General features: G+C 37.0%; 1 protein-coding gene across 1 annotated transcript; it reads right to left on the bottom strand.

Moving 5' to 3' along the window:
- Positions 1-1,731: 1,731 nt before the first annotated feature.
- Positions 1,732-15,408, bottom strand: LOC109039006 (uncharacterized; the record flags this gene model as incomplete). Its single annotated transcript, XM_072299527.1, is given in 7 exon segments — positions 1,732-8,010; positions 8,831-8,945; positions 9,658-9,779; positions 10,517-12,506; positions 13,225-13,409; positions 14,470-14,619; positions 15,308-15,408. Coding segments are annotated over 7 exon segments (3,094 nt in total), but the record flags the coding sequence as incomplete, so codon positions are not given.
- Between the last annotated feature and the right edge of the window lie 1,558 nt (positions 15,409-16,966).

The following is a 16,966-nucleotide window of genomic DNA, read 5'->3' as shown; positions in this document are numbered from 1 at the left end:
CGTCATGCCACGAATTTTCACCAACCAGCTATCACCGTCATCTACACCAAACCCGCGAAATTTAAATATGATCCAGGGATCTCGATCTCCGAATAGGAATAAATGAACCCAAATAAGTATTTATCTAATCCGCTTAAAACAGAATAAGTCAGTCTTCCGTGCCCTTAATCTCGGTAAATAAAACTCGATAAAATCTCGGGAGAGACGAAGCAACTTTATCTTCGATGATTTACACGCCCTTAAAAAAAGGCCATCCTCGAGATGAGTGAGGGGGAAGAAGGGGTCATTACCCCCCAGCAAGCGGCTGTGCCGCACTTTTACCGCGCAGAGGCCGTGGGGCCCCCGAAATTATATTAATTATTGCTTCCTACTCTTTTATCTCCCTTCTCGTTCATGACGCCACTGTCACCGTTTTTAAATGGGTGGTCTCTTCACTGGCAGAGACTGTCAGCCGATAAATAATAGAGGGGAATCACAGAATGGAGCTGGAGAACATGCAGTTACTGCACAGACATGATGGGCCTCAATCGATCAAATTGTTACCATGGTCTAAAGTTGTCCTCCTTTTTTTCGACCATTTTAAACAATTATTTTGATCTTTCTAATTGGCAGAGAACAAGGACGTACCTATACCTTACAGATTGTGAGCATGCCTACTAAGTACTTAAAAATCCTATGCTGCCGAAGGGCACAAGTTACAATAATCAAAGGAAGAGCGTAAATTGATTCACCTGAAGAAAAGTTGAGCCATCACTGAGGGCAATTTCTGTATGGAGTGTCAGACTTTTGATCCCGCCCTATTTTGCAAGCCCTGGCTCCTCCATCCTTGGAAAATAAAGAAAAAACGGAAATTTACTTTTCAGTAAATTTCTGTTTCTCTCAGAACACAATATTGCATTTAAAAGGCATAAAATGGGCATTTCCACACAATTCGGCGGTTAACTTGTTGCTTTCCAAAATAACTCCGAATTGCGATTTTGAATATTTTAATATCGAAGGGATGCCTCTTGAAATGCTGCTTGAAAAGGTGGATCTCTTTTTAAAGCATCCACCTGATATCACCTGTTTCGAGATGGTGAGGAAAATATATTTTTACTCATACCTTCCACACTTGAATCCTTGGAATTAAAAAATTTTCGAAAGAGCTTTTTCTAGAGGAGTTAAGTAGTGGCAGGTCTTTCAGCATTCCCTCCTCCCCCTTCAGCTTTGTTTTTCTATCATACCTCCTCGTCCTACTCTTACTAACAAGGTGGCTGGCAAAATTTTATTTTATCATCCCCTGATTCCTTCCAATGACATACCCTGACTTTTTTATGATAATGTAAGAACACTGAATTAATGTGGTCAAAACATTGGCACAACAATGCGATCGGCTGGCCCGTCGGTCGCGGGTCCATTTTTACATGGAACCCGGCTCCCCAAAAACTTCCCTGACCATTGACGAAATTCCCTGACTTTTCCAGGTCAAGTTGCATTCCCTGAATTTTCCCGGTCGCTAGCCACCCTGCGTACATAAAAAATAGCTCCTTGCTATTTCAAAGGGGGTCCTTTTTATATTATTTGAGTATACAACGAGCAATTAGGCTTCCTTTCAAACTTTCAAGTGTTTCTATGGTCTAACTTCGGTGATGGGCATACATTCGTCTTGCAGAGAATATAACTTGAGTCTTTCTGCTCTCTTAATGAAAAATAGTTGCCCCTTCGGATGGTCTCCGATGTAAAACAAAAAGGTTAAGATCAAAAAATTAAAAAATGTATTTAAATGTACACATATTCATTTTACATATCATACAAAATTTGTCTACACAAATACAACATACTTTACACAATTTTAGAAACAAAGGCTTGGTTCAAGACATCCTTGATGAAATTTGAGCTTAATCAAATTACTTAAGGGATCTTTGTGGATATAAAAGAAACATATTCAAAGAGGAAAAGAAAAAATAAACGAATGAAAGTTGAGATCTACTTCCCTATAAATTTTGGTTTCAGATTGAATCTTAAATTATCAAATCAGTTGATTACCCCCTCCCAGGTTTGAACTCCTCTTCACACGCTTCTTCCTTGGAAATGGTACGGCTATCTTGAAAAATTCACTTTTACAATAGGTGTTAATAGTTAAAGAAATATGAGCATATCATTGCATTGAGAGATGTTGCACACAGAAGGTAGGATTTGTGCTTATGTAATCAAACGAACCTATTCATTACTAAGTTTATGGTTGTATGTTGGGAAAAATTAAAATCATAATCAGATATGTAATATTTGTAAACCCAGAAACAAAGATTTTTTAATGTAATCAATCATAAATTTTGAATAAACACTCAATATTCTGGTTTATTCTCTAGAACCACTTTGATTTAATTTGCACATCTTGCAGGAAGCTGAAGTAGAAGGATTGCCGAAGTAATATAATTAATTTAAATCAAGCTTACTACGGCGCTAAACAGAAGAAAGACAGATACCTTATACATCAGATAACAAAAGATGAAGAAATTAAAAGTAAAAAGAAAACGATTGAGGAACACTGATGAAATGAGAAACCGAGACCAATTCATAACAAATTATTACCAAACTAGAAAGCTAGATGCAACAAATTTGCAACAATCACCCAGGGATGCCTTGATTTTGTGTTCAGTTAGGACTTGGCAGGGACTAAAATTCAGAAATTGCTTCTCATCTAAAAAACACTTTTGTTGATCTTCAACTTAAAAATCTTCTAACCCTTTATACAATCTGTTTCATTTAACCCACATCAAGAGAAAATGTAGAGCAAAAAAATAGTTTAACCTCTATGTTTCTGAATTGTTGCGGAGGGACAAAAGAACCAAAGATTGATATTGTCAGGTTGACACTCAGGGAGGCTGTGCGACAAAATGGAACTTTCAAGAACGACAGATTGTGTAGCATGTGTATGTCCAAACACCTAAATAGAACTGAAAAACCCAAACCACTTCCTGAGTCCAACAAATCTGAAAGAGCTTTTGGATTGGTGCCCTGATTAATCTAGATCACGTGATTGAAATGGTACATATCCAGAGAAACAGAACAATACAAATGAAAATGAAAAGCCCTTAATGTGAGCTTAATAGTGACTGAAGGAATACTTCTGACGCAGAGACTACTAAATGAAATTTTTGTAAGAATGGACAAGTGCCTGAACAAAACTCAAATACCCTGCTTGCATACACCCATAATTTGGTTAGGTGCTTCCTCTATTTCATCATGTTACAGGTAAAACATGGCTGAGTGGGGTCATTTAAAAATTAAATTATTCAGTATACAGTACGGTAATAAGCTTCCTTCCCAAGGGTCGTGAAAAAATGTATTGGTTCATTGGTGTAATCATGAACATCTTTTGCTTTTGTTAGTCAACAATGCTTTTTTTTAATAGTTACAATTACTCAAATAATTTTTGCTAGTATTGAAATTGATTTCTTTGTGTGTTATTTGATTGGTTTATTGTCCCATTCTGTTCAATTGCTGCTTTTTTCTTCTTTTCTTTTATTTTTTATTTTATTTACTTAAAAAAAGGAATGTAGTCTCTACATAAAAAATACTAAAGAAAAAAAAACAGAAGGCGGGATAAAAGTCAACCGTTGAATGGGGGTGTAATGTACTGATGAGAGTACAATGAAGTAAAACTAGGAATTGAATCTAAAAACAAACTGAAAACATTAGGAGGATATTGTAAAATTTTTAAAAATTAAGAACTCACTTGCTCCCGGTTTAAAATTAAACATACGAGTACCAGGCAGACAAACTATAGAAGAAAGTGAGAACATACTTACTGTGCCGACAATAAATTAACAGAATATCTGCCATAAAGTAAAGACTATGCTTACTGAATACTGGGTGAGCTTGATTGAGCTTGCTAAAGTTCACATTAAGGCGAACTACTAAGGAGCATATGAATGAAGTTTTGGACGTAAATAAAACTGAACTAAAAACTCATAATCCTAAACTACTTGTCAGTGTGTGTTAGTGTGTGTGAGAGAGAGAGTGAGAGCACTGCTTTTTGGTAAAGAGCATTGGATTTTTTTTTCTTTTCATATTTGACATTATTTATCAACACACATAGATAGAGATACTCTAAGATCAGAAAAGTGTATTACAGTGATTTAATTTTTCAAAGAGATCACTTAGAGGAGCAGTGTTCGAAACTCACAGGCGCTAGTACGCCAAATGCGCCTAAAAAATCGGCCATGGCGCCTAGAAAATGAAGGCTCTACGCCAATTTGGCCCCTAAAAATTGCCCCTTAAAAATTTGAATTTTCATATTAGGTGGTTATTCAAAATTTTCAGCACTATAAGTGAAAGCTTCTTCTATTCTTCACGATTTAATCCTTTGTGCTTTCGTCTTCCCCCAAGTTACAGCTACTTACTAGTTCCATTACGAAAACATCGTGCATTTAACTTTTCACTAAATGCGCCTTAATATATAGGCAAAAAGTCAATTTGACCCCTAAAAAATCTTCAATGGCGCCTAAAAATCGGGCTTGATGCGCCATTTGGCTCCTAAAACTCAAAGGTGAATTTCGAACACTGCAGAGGAAATGCCCTACATCTAACCTCCACAAAATTTTTGACAGAAAACCGAAACGACCTCAAAAAGGTGATGATAGATTTGTAATAAGCTTGTGCTTGTTAAAATTGCATGTTGTTCATTTTTTCCAATCGCTCAGAACTGAAACTACTGCATTACTTTTGAGATAACTTAATTCAAAATTTTGGAAAAAACTAAGGTGACGGATACAAATTTCAAAATTGCTTTTGCTACTTTTGGTAACTCACACCACAATGATTATGCCATCCTTATTAGTTCCTTGTGCATGCCACAATAGGGTGGCCCTTATTTTGGACTTTTTGGAATTTAATGAGCAGCACCCCCTAGATTGGTTCTATTTGATGTAAAAACACTGTAAAAAAAATTTGAGGCCTTTACGTCAAGGGTAAATGGTGCCGAAAACAGGGGAAAGATGCAGCGCGTAAAACTGAAGAAGCGCAATTTTACGCTTTTCGCCGATTTGACTGCCGTTTTTAAGGGAGTAGTAGATGCTCAACACCCATTATTTTTTGCGTAGATTTAGGATATTTTAACAGATTTGGCCTCAGGTAATTACCTACCCCCCTTACGGTAGGCTAAAGTGGCCCCAAAACGTCATTTAAGCTCCCGAAATCGCTTTTTTCCGAAGTTCGGCGCTTGTTACGGGCAAATGCAAAGGCTTCGAGAACTATAATTTTCTCGTATGTGGTACAACTTATTCCGTAGATTAAGTATATTTCAACAGATTTGGCCTCAGGTAATTACCTACCCCCCTTACGTAAGCTAAAGTGGCCCCAAAACGTCATTTGAGCTCCCGAAATCGTTTTTTTCCGAAGTTCGGCGCTTGTTACGGGCGAATGCAAAGGCTTCAAGAACTATAATTTTCTTGTATGTGGTACAACTTATTCCGTAGATTAAGTATATCTAACATGTTTGACCTCGGGCAATTACTCCTCCCCCCTCCCCCGCCATGCGCACAGTAGGTTGAGGGGGCACTGAAACGCGATTCAAGCTCCTGGAATCAGATTATTTCAAAGTTAGGCGCTCGTTACTTGCAATTTAAAAGACTGGAAGAAGCATAATGTTCCTCCGCGTATAAAATAACTTTCAAATGCACACATTTTAAGAATAATACTGAGGAAGAGTGTAAAAAAAACTTACAATGACTTTGGTTAGTCCGCTCTACACTTTGAGGTACTGAGGATTTTCTAGCCATGTTGATGGATCTCCCTTAAGAAAGTTTGACGAGAGATGGAATCGCTCAAACAATTTTATAAAATTCCAATAAGATTGGAAACATCTTTTCCTGAAATTTCTTCTGCTGATTGTAGTTTTGTTTTCTTCTCGCCATCTTCGAGCGGGTTTTCTTTAGATAAAGCAGTTACCATTTTCCGTTTGCACTCAACAGAAATATTATCTCTGTCAAAGAAAGAAAACGCTGCAGCTTCAGGGATCAGGTACCACAAATGGCTCATGAGATTTGATACCGTAGCTTCTGTAGCTATTGTATTAAAATCCAATCAATTTTAGCAAAATATTTCCTAGGAGAATTTGACTCCAATCCGGTAATATACGCACCGGGTGCTTTTCACCACGCGCGCTGGATGATGAAAGCGATTTATTCACTCAAAATTTACCTCTTTAGAGGACAATTTGAGCTTAGCGAATCAGAGCTCAAGGGTATCTCTGATGTCTGTGTTTTTATTGTAAAAGTTTACATCAAAGCTTGGTTTACCTCAACGCGCTCAGTGAAAGCTCCCCAACATGACATCCAGTTCTTGCAAATTCTATCAAATTATAGAAAAATCGATTCGGGAATCTCTGTAGCTACGGTATCAAATCTCATGAGCCATTTGTGGTACTATCGACTTTACGTACTTTACGACAATTCGACTCAAAAAAATCGACTTTACGGAAGAAACTGTAGAGCGGACTAACCAAAGTCATTGTAAGTTTTTTTTACACCCTTCCTCAGTATTATTCTTAAAATGTGTGCATTTGAAAGTTATTTTATACGCGGAGGAACATTATGCTTTTTCCAGTCTTTTAAATTGCAAGTAACGAGCGCCTAACTTTGAAATAATCTGATTCCAGGAGCTTGAATCGCGTTTCAGTGCCCCCTCAACCTACTGTGCGCATGGCGGGGGAGGGGGGAGGAGTAATTGCCCGAGGTCAAACATGTTAAAATATACTTAATCTACGGAATAAGTTGTACCACATACGAGAAAATTATAGTTCTCGAAGCCTTTGCATTTGCCCGTAACAAGCGCCGAACTTCGGAAAAAAGCGATTTCGGGAGCTTAAATGACGTTTTGGGGCCACTTTAGCCTACCGTAAGGGGGGTAGGTAATTACCTGAGGCCAAATCTGTTAAAATATCCTAAATCTACGCAAAAAGTTGTGTTAGAAACACCATCAATAATGGGTGTTGAGCATCTACTACTCCTTAAAAACGGCAGTCAAATCGGCGAAAAGCGTAAAAATGCGCTTCTTCAGTTTTACGCGCTGCATCTTTCCCCTGTTTTCGGCACCATTTACCCTTGACGTAAAGGCCTCAAATTTTTTTTACAGTGTTTTTACATCAAATAGAACCAATCTAGGGGGTGCTGCTCATTAAATTCCAAAAAGTCCAAAATAAGGGCCACCCTAATGCCACAAGTACTGTGAACAATTTATATTGCAATTTTTGGACAGTACTTATGAATGTGTGCCCTAGAAATTAATATGAATCAGAGAAAAATCTAAGAAGTAGCATGTTTGGACAGCGCAAGATCAAATAAAACTCAGTGAGTGTTATTTCTTCAGTCAAAGAACAATCAATTCTAAGTTAACCTATGATACAACAGTAATTTTCATTCTTTGCAGAAATTAATTTAAAAAAAAGCACCGATTCAGCAATTTTATGATGATTTTTACAGTTATTTACCCCTATCCTCAATTTAAAAACTCTTGACCTCTTTGTGACACAGCAAATAAATCGTTAGGGCTTCACGAGGAACCACAATGCACATCATTAAAATAAAGGGAGAAAAAATTAATCAATTGTGATAACATCTGCATGCGGTATTATCTTCTTCGGTTGAGGTTGGGGCTTTGATAAGATGGTTACTGGCCGGTTTCGGATTGCAGACTGTGTTGTCTGCTGGGTAATCCTCTTCTGCTGAACAACAGTCTTTACTGTCTGGGTCACCGTCTTAGTAACTACCTGAACTTTATTGATATATTGAGTGTTCCTCTGCTGCGGTGATTGGTACCTCATTTGGTGTGTTGCTACTGATTGCCGTTGCATGACATTGCCATTGGTGCCGTTAAACTGACGCGAATTTGTTTGGAAGCTCCTCTGTTGTTGAATTATTCCACCTCGTGCCAGAGATAGTGACTGTGACATTGATTGGTGAAATGATGGGCGTACAGAGCGGAAGTTAGTTACAGAGGCGTTTTGCGATATCAGTGTTCGAGGACCAACTGTGGGTAAAAAAAAAAAAAAAAAAACATGCTGATTACAACATGAGCATAGTTTGATGGATTTTTTTTTTGCATAGCCTTTTTAATTCACTCTATTCAATTTGTGAACTGCTACACTGATTTATAAAATCTTGCAAAATTAAAACTTCGGTTAAATACTAAAATGTCATGTAAAAGTCTCGGAAAAAATATATAAGAATCAAAAATCCAGGAAAGGGTAAAGAAACAACTGAGAATTTAGAGAATTTTGACCATTTACGTGGCTTTCCTGGCCATAAAGATGAGGGGATGATCATCCCAGTATGAAAACATTCAATGCAGAATCCACAAGACAAGCAGCAAACATTGGCTGCAGTTGAATAATTTAACAGAAATATTCTCACTTCTGACCTATTAAATCCTCATCTGTATGCCTTGAAAGATAATTTCAAAGACTGAGGTCAAGAAATATTTGCCTCAGATTGTGATATTGTAAGTCTTTGCTGATGTTTCATTTTTTTAGAAGGAAAGTGACCAACAGTTCCTATTGAAATTGTCTGTAAACTCATTCTAAGAAAAAAATCACACAAAATTGCGAGGAAAAATTTTGATGAGATTGCTTAGGGGGGAAAAAAAAACATGGGAAAATAGAGATATATCAATGTAACCTATAATTGAAATACACATTCTTTGCATTTGGCCTTCTCCATGCACTGAGCAGAAAAATAAACTTTTCACTAATGCGAGGAATGAATGTTTACCTTATTGTACAAATTTTCAGACTGAATAATTAATTTCAATTTAGAATAATAATGTTACTATTACTACTTTGAAAACTTACGGGTAAAGGGTCGTTTAACTTCAAGTATAGGGCGTCTGACAGGAGCAGAATTAAATCTAGTATTGTTTATAGGAACACGAACTGATGACGACTTCAATAGAGGTCTGGGAGCCAACTGAAAAGAAAGAGGAAACGAGACAAGGCTAGAATGATATTAAAGAAAGTATAAACAATTTTTTTTAAGTTAGAAAAATAACCACTGGATCATGTTCTTAGAAGTTAACTATGAACAAAGACTATTTTAACTTTTTTTTTCACCCAAAAGCATAGGTAGAAGAAAAAAGAACAATTGAACACCAACAGGAGGAGGTCATGCAATATTCCACTTTAATTATTTATTTTATTACAGTATGGCCAAAGCTTTTTTCATACAAAACTATTGGACCTTATTTCTCCTTTCACGCAAGTGAGCCTCGGAGGTTTCAAATACTTTTTTTAAAAAATTGCAAAAGATGGTTGCTCGATGAGCAGCAAAGCTACACACAGTATCTTTGAGAATAAAAACTGGTGTTTTAGCAGTAAAAAGTCCAATTTTTGGGGTAAAAGGTTACTAATTATTTTTCTTAAAGCCTTTGGGAGGAATGGATCATGAATTTTGGTTGAAAATGGGGGAAGGCATGGAACTTTCTACAAGCACCCCTGGTTTACAAAAGAAACATTTAATGAAAATACAGCAGAGGCTTTCGATTTTCGTTCAATTAGTTTTTTTCTGTTTTCAGTTTCATGCCAAGCATTAAAGCTTTGGGAATAACTTAGTGTTGGCTGATACCCAGAGAAAACTTGCAAATAAAAAAATTAATGTATAAATATATACTTTTTGAACATACATTTCTAAACTGTTTCTGGATATTGGCAGCAACAGGTGTTATGCTAATATTCCCTCTTTGCTTGGGATAATTTGGAGCACTGTAGGGCATGTTGTTACTTGATGTACTAGGATTCAAAATGCCTGAAAAATAAAACAAAAGTAAGAATTAATAATAAAAACTATTAAACATTAGGGGAAATAGGAAATTATTTTCTGCCATGAAAGATTATAGAAGGATACCCTTGTTCTCTGGAGAGTACATTTTGCACTTATAGTAACCAGCTGATTTTAACATTTTTCCATGTGCTTTCAACTTGCATAGTTGCAATTTCAATGCAAATAATCAGATCTTCAGTACGGACCTTGATTCTCAAAGACAAGCAGGGATCCCAAGCATTGGGAAATATCCATATGGCGCAGACCTTCCCTACAGCGGCACGGACCGGACGAGCCACCCTGGTCGGACAGCCCAATTAATGGAGCCACCAGTAATTTCTTAGAAGCTATATTAACTTTTGACACTGCTTTGCTATTGGGAGTTTGGAAAAATCGACTGGGTGCATCATTTTTTTTTCGGCGCCACGGTGGCCCAGCCTCCCTACTTGTTAGGCGCACTTGGCGCCGGGAAAGGCAGAGCACTGATCTTCCTGCGGGCCCAACTACGACAAAATTCATGAGCCCCTGGAAGGTAATAATTTTCAAGCACTCAGAGGGATACAGTTGAAAGCGGTGGTAAAAAAGGGACGGGAAAAGCTTTATACTACGCTGCATTTAGTGGCAAAGACAAAAACTTCACAAGAAGAAAGAAGACTTCTTCTCTGTTCATAAGTGAATAAAAAATACATTGAAGCATTGAGTGTGCGATGGGTTGAACTTACCTAAAAGAGAGTCAGTATCTACTTCAACAACAATTTCTTCCGAGTCCCTCCTGGCCGGAACTTCATCTAAAACTATAATCTCATCGGAGTCATATTCTGTTGGTTTTGATTTTTTATACAGCTGCACTTGATTCTGAGCCCGCATTAGGCTCTTTTTCTTTTTCTTTACGCTAACAGGCTCATCAAACGTATATGGATTGAAATCAGAGTCAGAGCTGTCTGAATTCCGTCTTTTTCTACGTGTTGGAGTTTTTTTCTGCTTTGGGGACGGTGGTTCATCAATACTTTCACACTCCGACGAGGAGGAGGAGGAAGAGGAAGAGGAAGAAGAGGAGAGCGGTATCATTGGGATATCCATTAATCTACTCCTCCGCCGTCTTTCAAGTTTCGCCACAACATCATCGCATCTGGCTAGCCGTACACAGCAATCTTTAATTATATGCCTATATTTATCTACAATATTTGTCCCTTTGGCATCACACTTAACCTCTTTTTTTGGGACAACAAACGCTTCTCCACCGGAGGCAACTACGAACAAAGATCCTTTTTCTGCCATTACAGATGGTGTGAGATTGTTGCTATCTTCTGCTACAACTTCTGGTTTTTCTTCAAACTTCAACATGGCCCTGCATGCATTGCTTTTTGCTTCCTCTGCAGTAGATAGAGGAACAGTAACTTTCTTTTTTTCTGGAGAAAGAAAGATGTCACCACTACTTGAAGCAATATAAATGTCCTGTTCAACAATTTGACTAGAGGCACTTTTTCCGGTGGCTTCTTCTGAGCTAAGAACTTTTAATCTACCCTTTATGTTCATAAATGACTCATTTTCAACTAAACAATTTTCTATTTTTTGGGCTTCAGCACTTGCGCACTCTTTCGAAAGAGGAGTGCTGTCAGCACTGATGACAGGAATGCTTTCTTTAGCACTTGATGATACTTTGCTACTGTCTTCATGTTTGAGTTTGGATGGGATTTCTATTCGACTACTGGAAGATGGAGACTTTTTTAGTGGAGAAATTTCAACAGTCTTTGCTCGAGCAACTTCAATGGAAGCCATTGACTCATCTGAGCTACTATCAGTGTCGCTGTCAACCTCTTCCACTTCCATACACAAAGTATCTTCCACATTTGAAAATTGATCTTGACTCTGTTCATTCTCCATTTTTTCATTTGAGTCCTTGTGAGTTTCTGCATCTTCATCTATTCTTTGGACAGAGTCTTGGCTATTCCCTGAGTTAGCATCGATCATTTGACAAGAGCCTCCACTGTCCTCTGAATCTATGACAACTTCATCCAAGTTTTTCTCCGATGAGTCTACTTCCATTCTTTCACCAGAGTCACCGTTTTCAGCGATACAGTCTTCCACCACTTCACAAGAGTCCTTGCGTTCGATTATACTTCCAGTTGTTTTAGAGGAGTCTTTAGAATCCTCATCAGTCAACGCAGGCAAATGGAAGTCTTTCTCTTGTGAGCTTCCAAGACTTTCATTGGAATTTTTTTCAGAAACTTTGACATCCCCTGTTTCAGTTTCTGTCCCTAGTTTAGGGAGACAATTCTGAGCATCGTTTGAGATTTGATTCTGTGGTGCCAGGTTTTCCTTACTCTCAGTGCATTCTGGACTCGGGCTCTTGATGATTGGAACTGTTTTGCTTCCGTTTAAATTACAGTTGGAATCATCATCTCGAACGACAGAGATCTTTTCTTCTTCAGTCTTTTCTTTCCAGGTTATGACATCGTTTCCTTCTTCTTCTGAATTTTCCCCCGATTCACTCTCATCTCCGGTGTCATCAATTTCATTCTCTGCTTCTTCGTTGTCGCCTTCAACTTCTTTGATATCATCCTCAATATCATTCTCTGCCTCTCCTTCACTGTCATCTTCATGTGTCGACACTTCTGGAGAGGCGGCACCACTTTCAATTAGTTCTGCATCTGCTTCTAGGATTGCTTCTTCATTAATTTCTGATTGCCTCTCAGCATACCTGTTCACCATCTGCAAAGAAATTCAGAATCGTTACCAAAATGGCATCTAACAAGAGGGATAATTAGATTTTTCTTGCTCAAGAAACAATAATACATTAGAGGTATTATTTGTAGAAATTTTGATTTATTAAAGCAATGCACTCACATAACAGATATCTTACTTTTCCTCTTTAAAATTCATTTCTGCAATACATACAGCATCGCAAAAATGATCAAAAGATTCAGCATCCATCTACGTTTTTCTTAGAATGAATAACATAGCATTTTCTCACTCCACTACAAGGTCACTTTCCACATGGGCCTTACTTTTCCTTAGGCACACACACTCTAGGGTCAACAACAGGATCTGAATGAGGTGCATGTATGATGTGGACATTTCACATACTAAAAATCTTATCCGCAGCTGTGCAACACATGAATTTTAAATTTCTGCATTTTGGCAAAATTCGACCAAAAAAGCTCAAAAATCTCATAATAGAACTGCGCTTATGATGTTTAAAGCTCTGTCAAAAGTGAATTTTGCAACTTTCAGATCGTAAAATAAATTACAAACATTGAGATACTTTAGGGACAACCTATGCACGTCAAGGTAATGTGAGCAACATTAATTTTTGATGATCATGAGAGGAATTAAAACAAGCATACTCTTTTACTAATTATAAAATAAGTTGATCTAAAGTGAAAGGCAAATAAAATACACAATGCTTCATCACAAAAACAAAACAAACCTCTTCTATTTTGGTTTCTGCAATTTTTTTATTTTCCGACAGTTTCTGTTCCAGTTCAGGATCATCATCTGCCGGATTGATCTCCGTCAATTGTGAGGCTGACAATAGATCTGTAAAATGCTCATGAAGCTCATACTGCCGTCTCCGCTTTAGCTGTCCTCCGAGTTCTTTAAAAGCTGCTCTTGCTGGAAGAAATGAGGCAGAATTTCAGATACAGGAAATAACAACTCTATTGGACACCAACGCCTGATAAATCTAAAATTTTGAGAAGATCAGTTATTTTCTTGGAGTTGATGATTTGACAGTTTTAGGACTCACGGACTGCAATACTTGTTTTCTCTTCAATATTTCTCAAAGAGACTAAGGGAAACATAGAAAACTAAGGGAACCTCATAAAAGAGAAATTTGTGTGTTCTTTGTGTGTTAGTTGCTTAAAACATCCTGCTATCAACCATCTCAGTCAAAATGTCAACTAATTAGAGTGTAAACTGTGAACCCTGGTAAAACACTTATGTTTAAAATTTTGAGAGCTTCTACTGTGAATAACATGTTCTGCATGAATTTCGATGAGTTATTATGCTTCATTATCTTTCTCTCTAATCCATTAATTTCACTAGGCTTTCCATGGTAATCAACTTTTATACACATCATTGTTGGTTAGAGGACCCTTTTGCATTAAATATGGATAAATAAACACTATCCTATTTGGCAGTTAACACTTTTTGCTTGCTCTGATCATGTTTTGGTCACAATTCTTGCAAGAACGACTTTATGAGGCATTGAAATCTGAGCTTAGAGGAGTTACGCTAACTGAAAAAAGTCACAATTCATGTATGGATTTGCTTTTGAAAGCAACAAAAATAATTAAATATAATGAAAATGTACTTGAAAAGAGAAAACTTAGATAACGACTGCTGTTATGATAGGCTCCAAAAATCATGAAATGAATTGCGAAATGATTGCATTCCGAATTAAGTACGCTTATACAAAGAAAATTAAAATTTGTAACTCTTTTTGAGGGCTTTGCAATCAGGCTGTTGCTGAAAGTGTTTAAATAAAGAGGCTAGGCGGTGGCGCTAGTTCATTAAAATACCAGCATGATTTGATCATTATCTCCCAAGTTTTTGGCAATGACATGCATCAAGTACTTTTTCAAGTTCAGAGGAAAATTTAAAATAAATGTTATATAATTTCTCATACTTTGTGACCTTTGTAATTGAAGACAATAGCTAGCTTTCCCCTTACCAATTTCATGAATATAATCAGCCGAGAAATTAAGAGATTTTTCTTTATTCTCATTTGTAACCACCTTCACAATATCTGGAAAGTTAGGAAATTCTCTTCTTCTGTTGTAGAATTTTTCAATTGCTCGGTTAATTTCCATATGCTTTGTTCCTAAAAAAGGGAAATTACATTAAATTAAAACAAGCAATAACAGTATACAAATGAAGACTTCTCAAAACCACCATGACTTGCAATTGGAGGAGGATCATACCTTCAACTTCAAAATTGAATTTTTTAATATACTTGCCAGGTATTCTTAGATGATTCTTCCTTTAAGAAATCAGGGAGCGTAAGTAAGGACTCAAAACTATCATCATTACAGAATATGTAGAGGCATTTGGAAATTTTTTTAAAAGTTTGCATGTTGCTGTTGAATGAATTAATTGGCCGAAAAGGTGAGATTTCACAAATACATACCATGTGTAAAAGGGTGCAAAAACTTCCCGACCATGCGACTAGCAGGTTGTGAGGGCTCAAGCAAAAAGGGCTGGAAAACCGGTTTTCACAATGAAAAGGCCACACTCTCTAGTGCAAAAATTGCGTACTTCCAATATTTGCAGAGGTACTTCAAATGTACATTTTTTTGACGTTACCTCCTTACAAAATCAACTTGAAAAATGCGTATTTCTTGTTAAATTACAGCAATTTGGAGATAAAGAGCATCAAAAGCTAATAACTAAGACATTTTCAGGTAAATGGGGTTTCTAGATTAAAGAGATTGACTTGAAAAATGGAAAGGCTAAGAATTTTCTGCATCTCTATGTGAACCTACATAACACGCAGATTTTTTAAAACTTACCAGAAAAACGGATTGCCTGCAAAGTTTGTCTTCCAGCTGTGGCAGACTCATTTTTTAATTGACTTAATTTCTTGTACAGCTTGCAAATCCTATCTTCATACCTGGAACGAAAATTACAGATGAAAAACAAAAAACTTTTTTTTTACTTTGAAAGGGTCGAGGCTTCAGTGGATACTAATGAGACTGAGTCAACTAGATGCTAGAAAATGTAAGGGCTAATCATCTTACGTCCTTCTCTCTTATGATCATTAATAACTCACTCATTCAGCCTTAAGGTGATTCGATGGACGCCATATTTTGTGTCAGAACGGCATGCGATATATCGCATCAATTGGTTCCATTTTTTCAGCTACTCGTCATTTTTCTCCAATTTTGAGATCGCAATTTTGTTGTCAAGAGACTAAAGCACTCACTAACCAATTTTAACAAAGAAATTCAACTTAATAAAGGCGTGGTTTTTTCAGAGAGAAAATATCGCATTCGAGTGCAGTTTCGATATCAGTATCAAATACGATGTTTTCTCTCTAAAAAAACCACGCCTTTATTACGTTGAATTTCTTTGTTAAAATTGGTAAGTGAGTGCTTTAATCTCCTGACAACAGAATTGCGATCTCAAAATTGGAGAAAAATGACGACCACCTGAAAAAATGGAACCAATTGATGCGATATATCGCATGCTGTTCTGACACGAATCCATTGTCCATCAAATCACCTTAAAGCATCATAAGCAGGTCATGGTAGTTTATAATTTCATCATATATCATTTTTATCATCCTCCTGATGCTTTCCATGATAAGCTAGTTATACTGTTGCCATATTGCCATCCAATGGTAATGGCTCAAGGAAGAGATGGTATACTATATGATTAACTTTGTAGACCAGTTACATACATTAGCTTTTCCTTTCGCCTTCTGGCTCATAGATTTCAAGTTGTGTTTTTCTCATTGATGCTTCTCATGATATTCTTTGTAATGATACCTGGATGTCTTGTTATGTTTGCATTCAATATTAACGGCTTTATCAAGTTTGGTGCACTCGTGAAAATTTCTTTATCTGTTCCTTAGTGCTTCCTCATTTTCAGTATTTTGAAAGCGATTCTCTCAATCTGAACTTCATTTGTAACTTCTCCCTGTAACTAAGCCCTGTTTGTCTAGCCTTTATTGTATTAGGCATGTATACATATTAGGAATAAAATGGATGAAGAGGGATGACCATTTGTGTATATTCTTAGGCACTGTCATCAATAGTTGAAACATAAATTTTACTTGTAACTTCTTAACTTATTTGATAAAACCACCGATATGGAACAATGATTGTGAACTACTTCAGAGTTCTCTTCAAATAATTTGTTGCCTGCACCTTCTAATTTCATCCGGTGAGGCAAAAGTTGAAATTTTGTTTTCATCTCTTGGACAAAACAAGACTACAGAGGAAATGAGTTAAGTGATTGGTCGGCTTCGTGACTGCAGCTTTGCGTTGAGGTTTTGCAGGGCCAGATAATCCACTGGTTTTTAGCCACCAAGGAGGCGCCTGGCTACTTCATTACCTGGCGCAATAAATATTTGGTGCTAACGCCAAAATCATGTCACCGACCAATAACGGAACCTCATTCCTTTTTCTTGTCCAATGGGAGCAAGCAAAATTTCAACAAATAACTTG

This window comes from Bemisia tabaci, chromosome 4 (assembly GCF_918797505.1).
Source record: "Bemisia tabaci chromosome 4, PGI_BMITA_v3".
NCBI classification, from domain to species: Eukaryota; Metazoa; Arthropoda; class Insecta; order Hemiptera; family Aleyrodidae; genus Bemisia; species Bemisia tabaci.
Note: the sequence above shows the minus strand (reverse complement) of the source record. Positions and strands in the feature narration are given on the sequence as shown.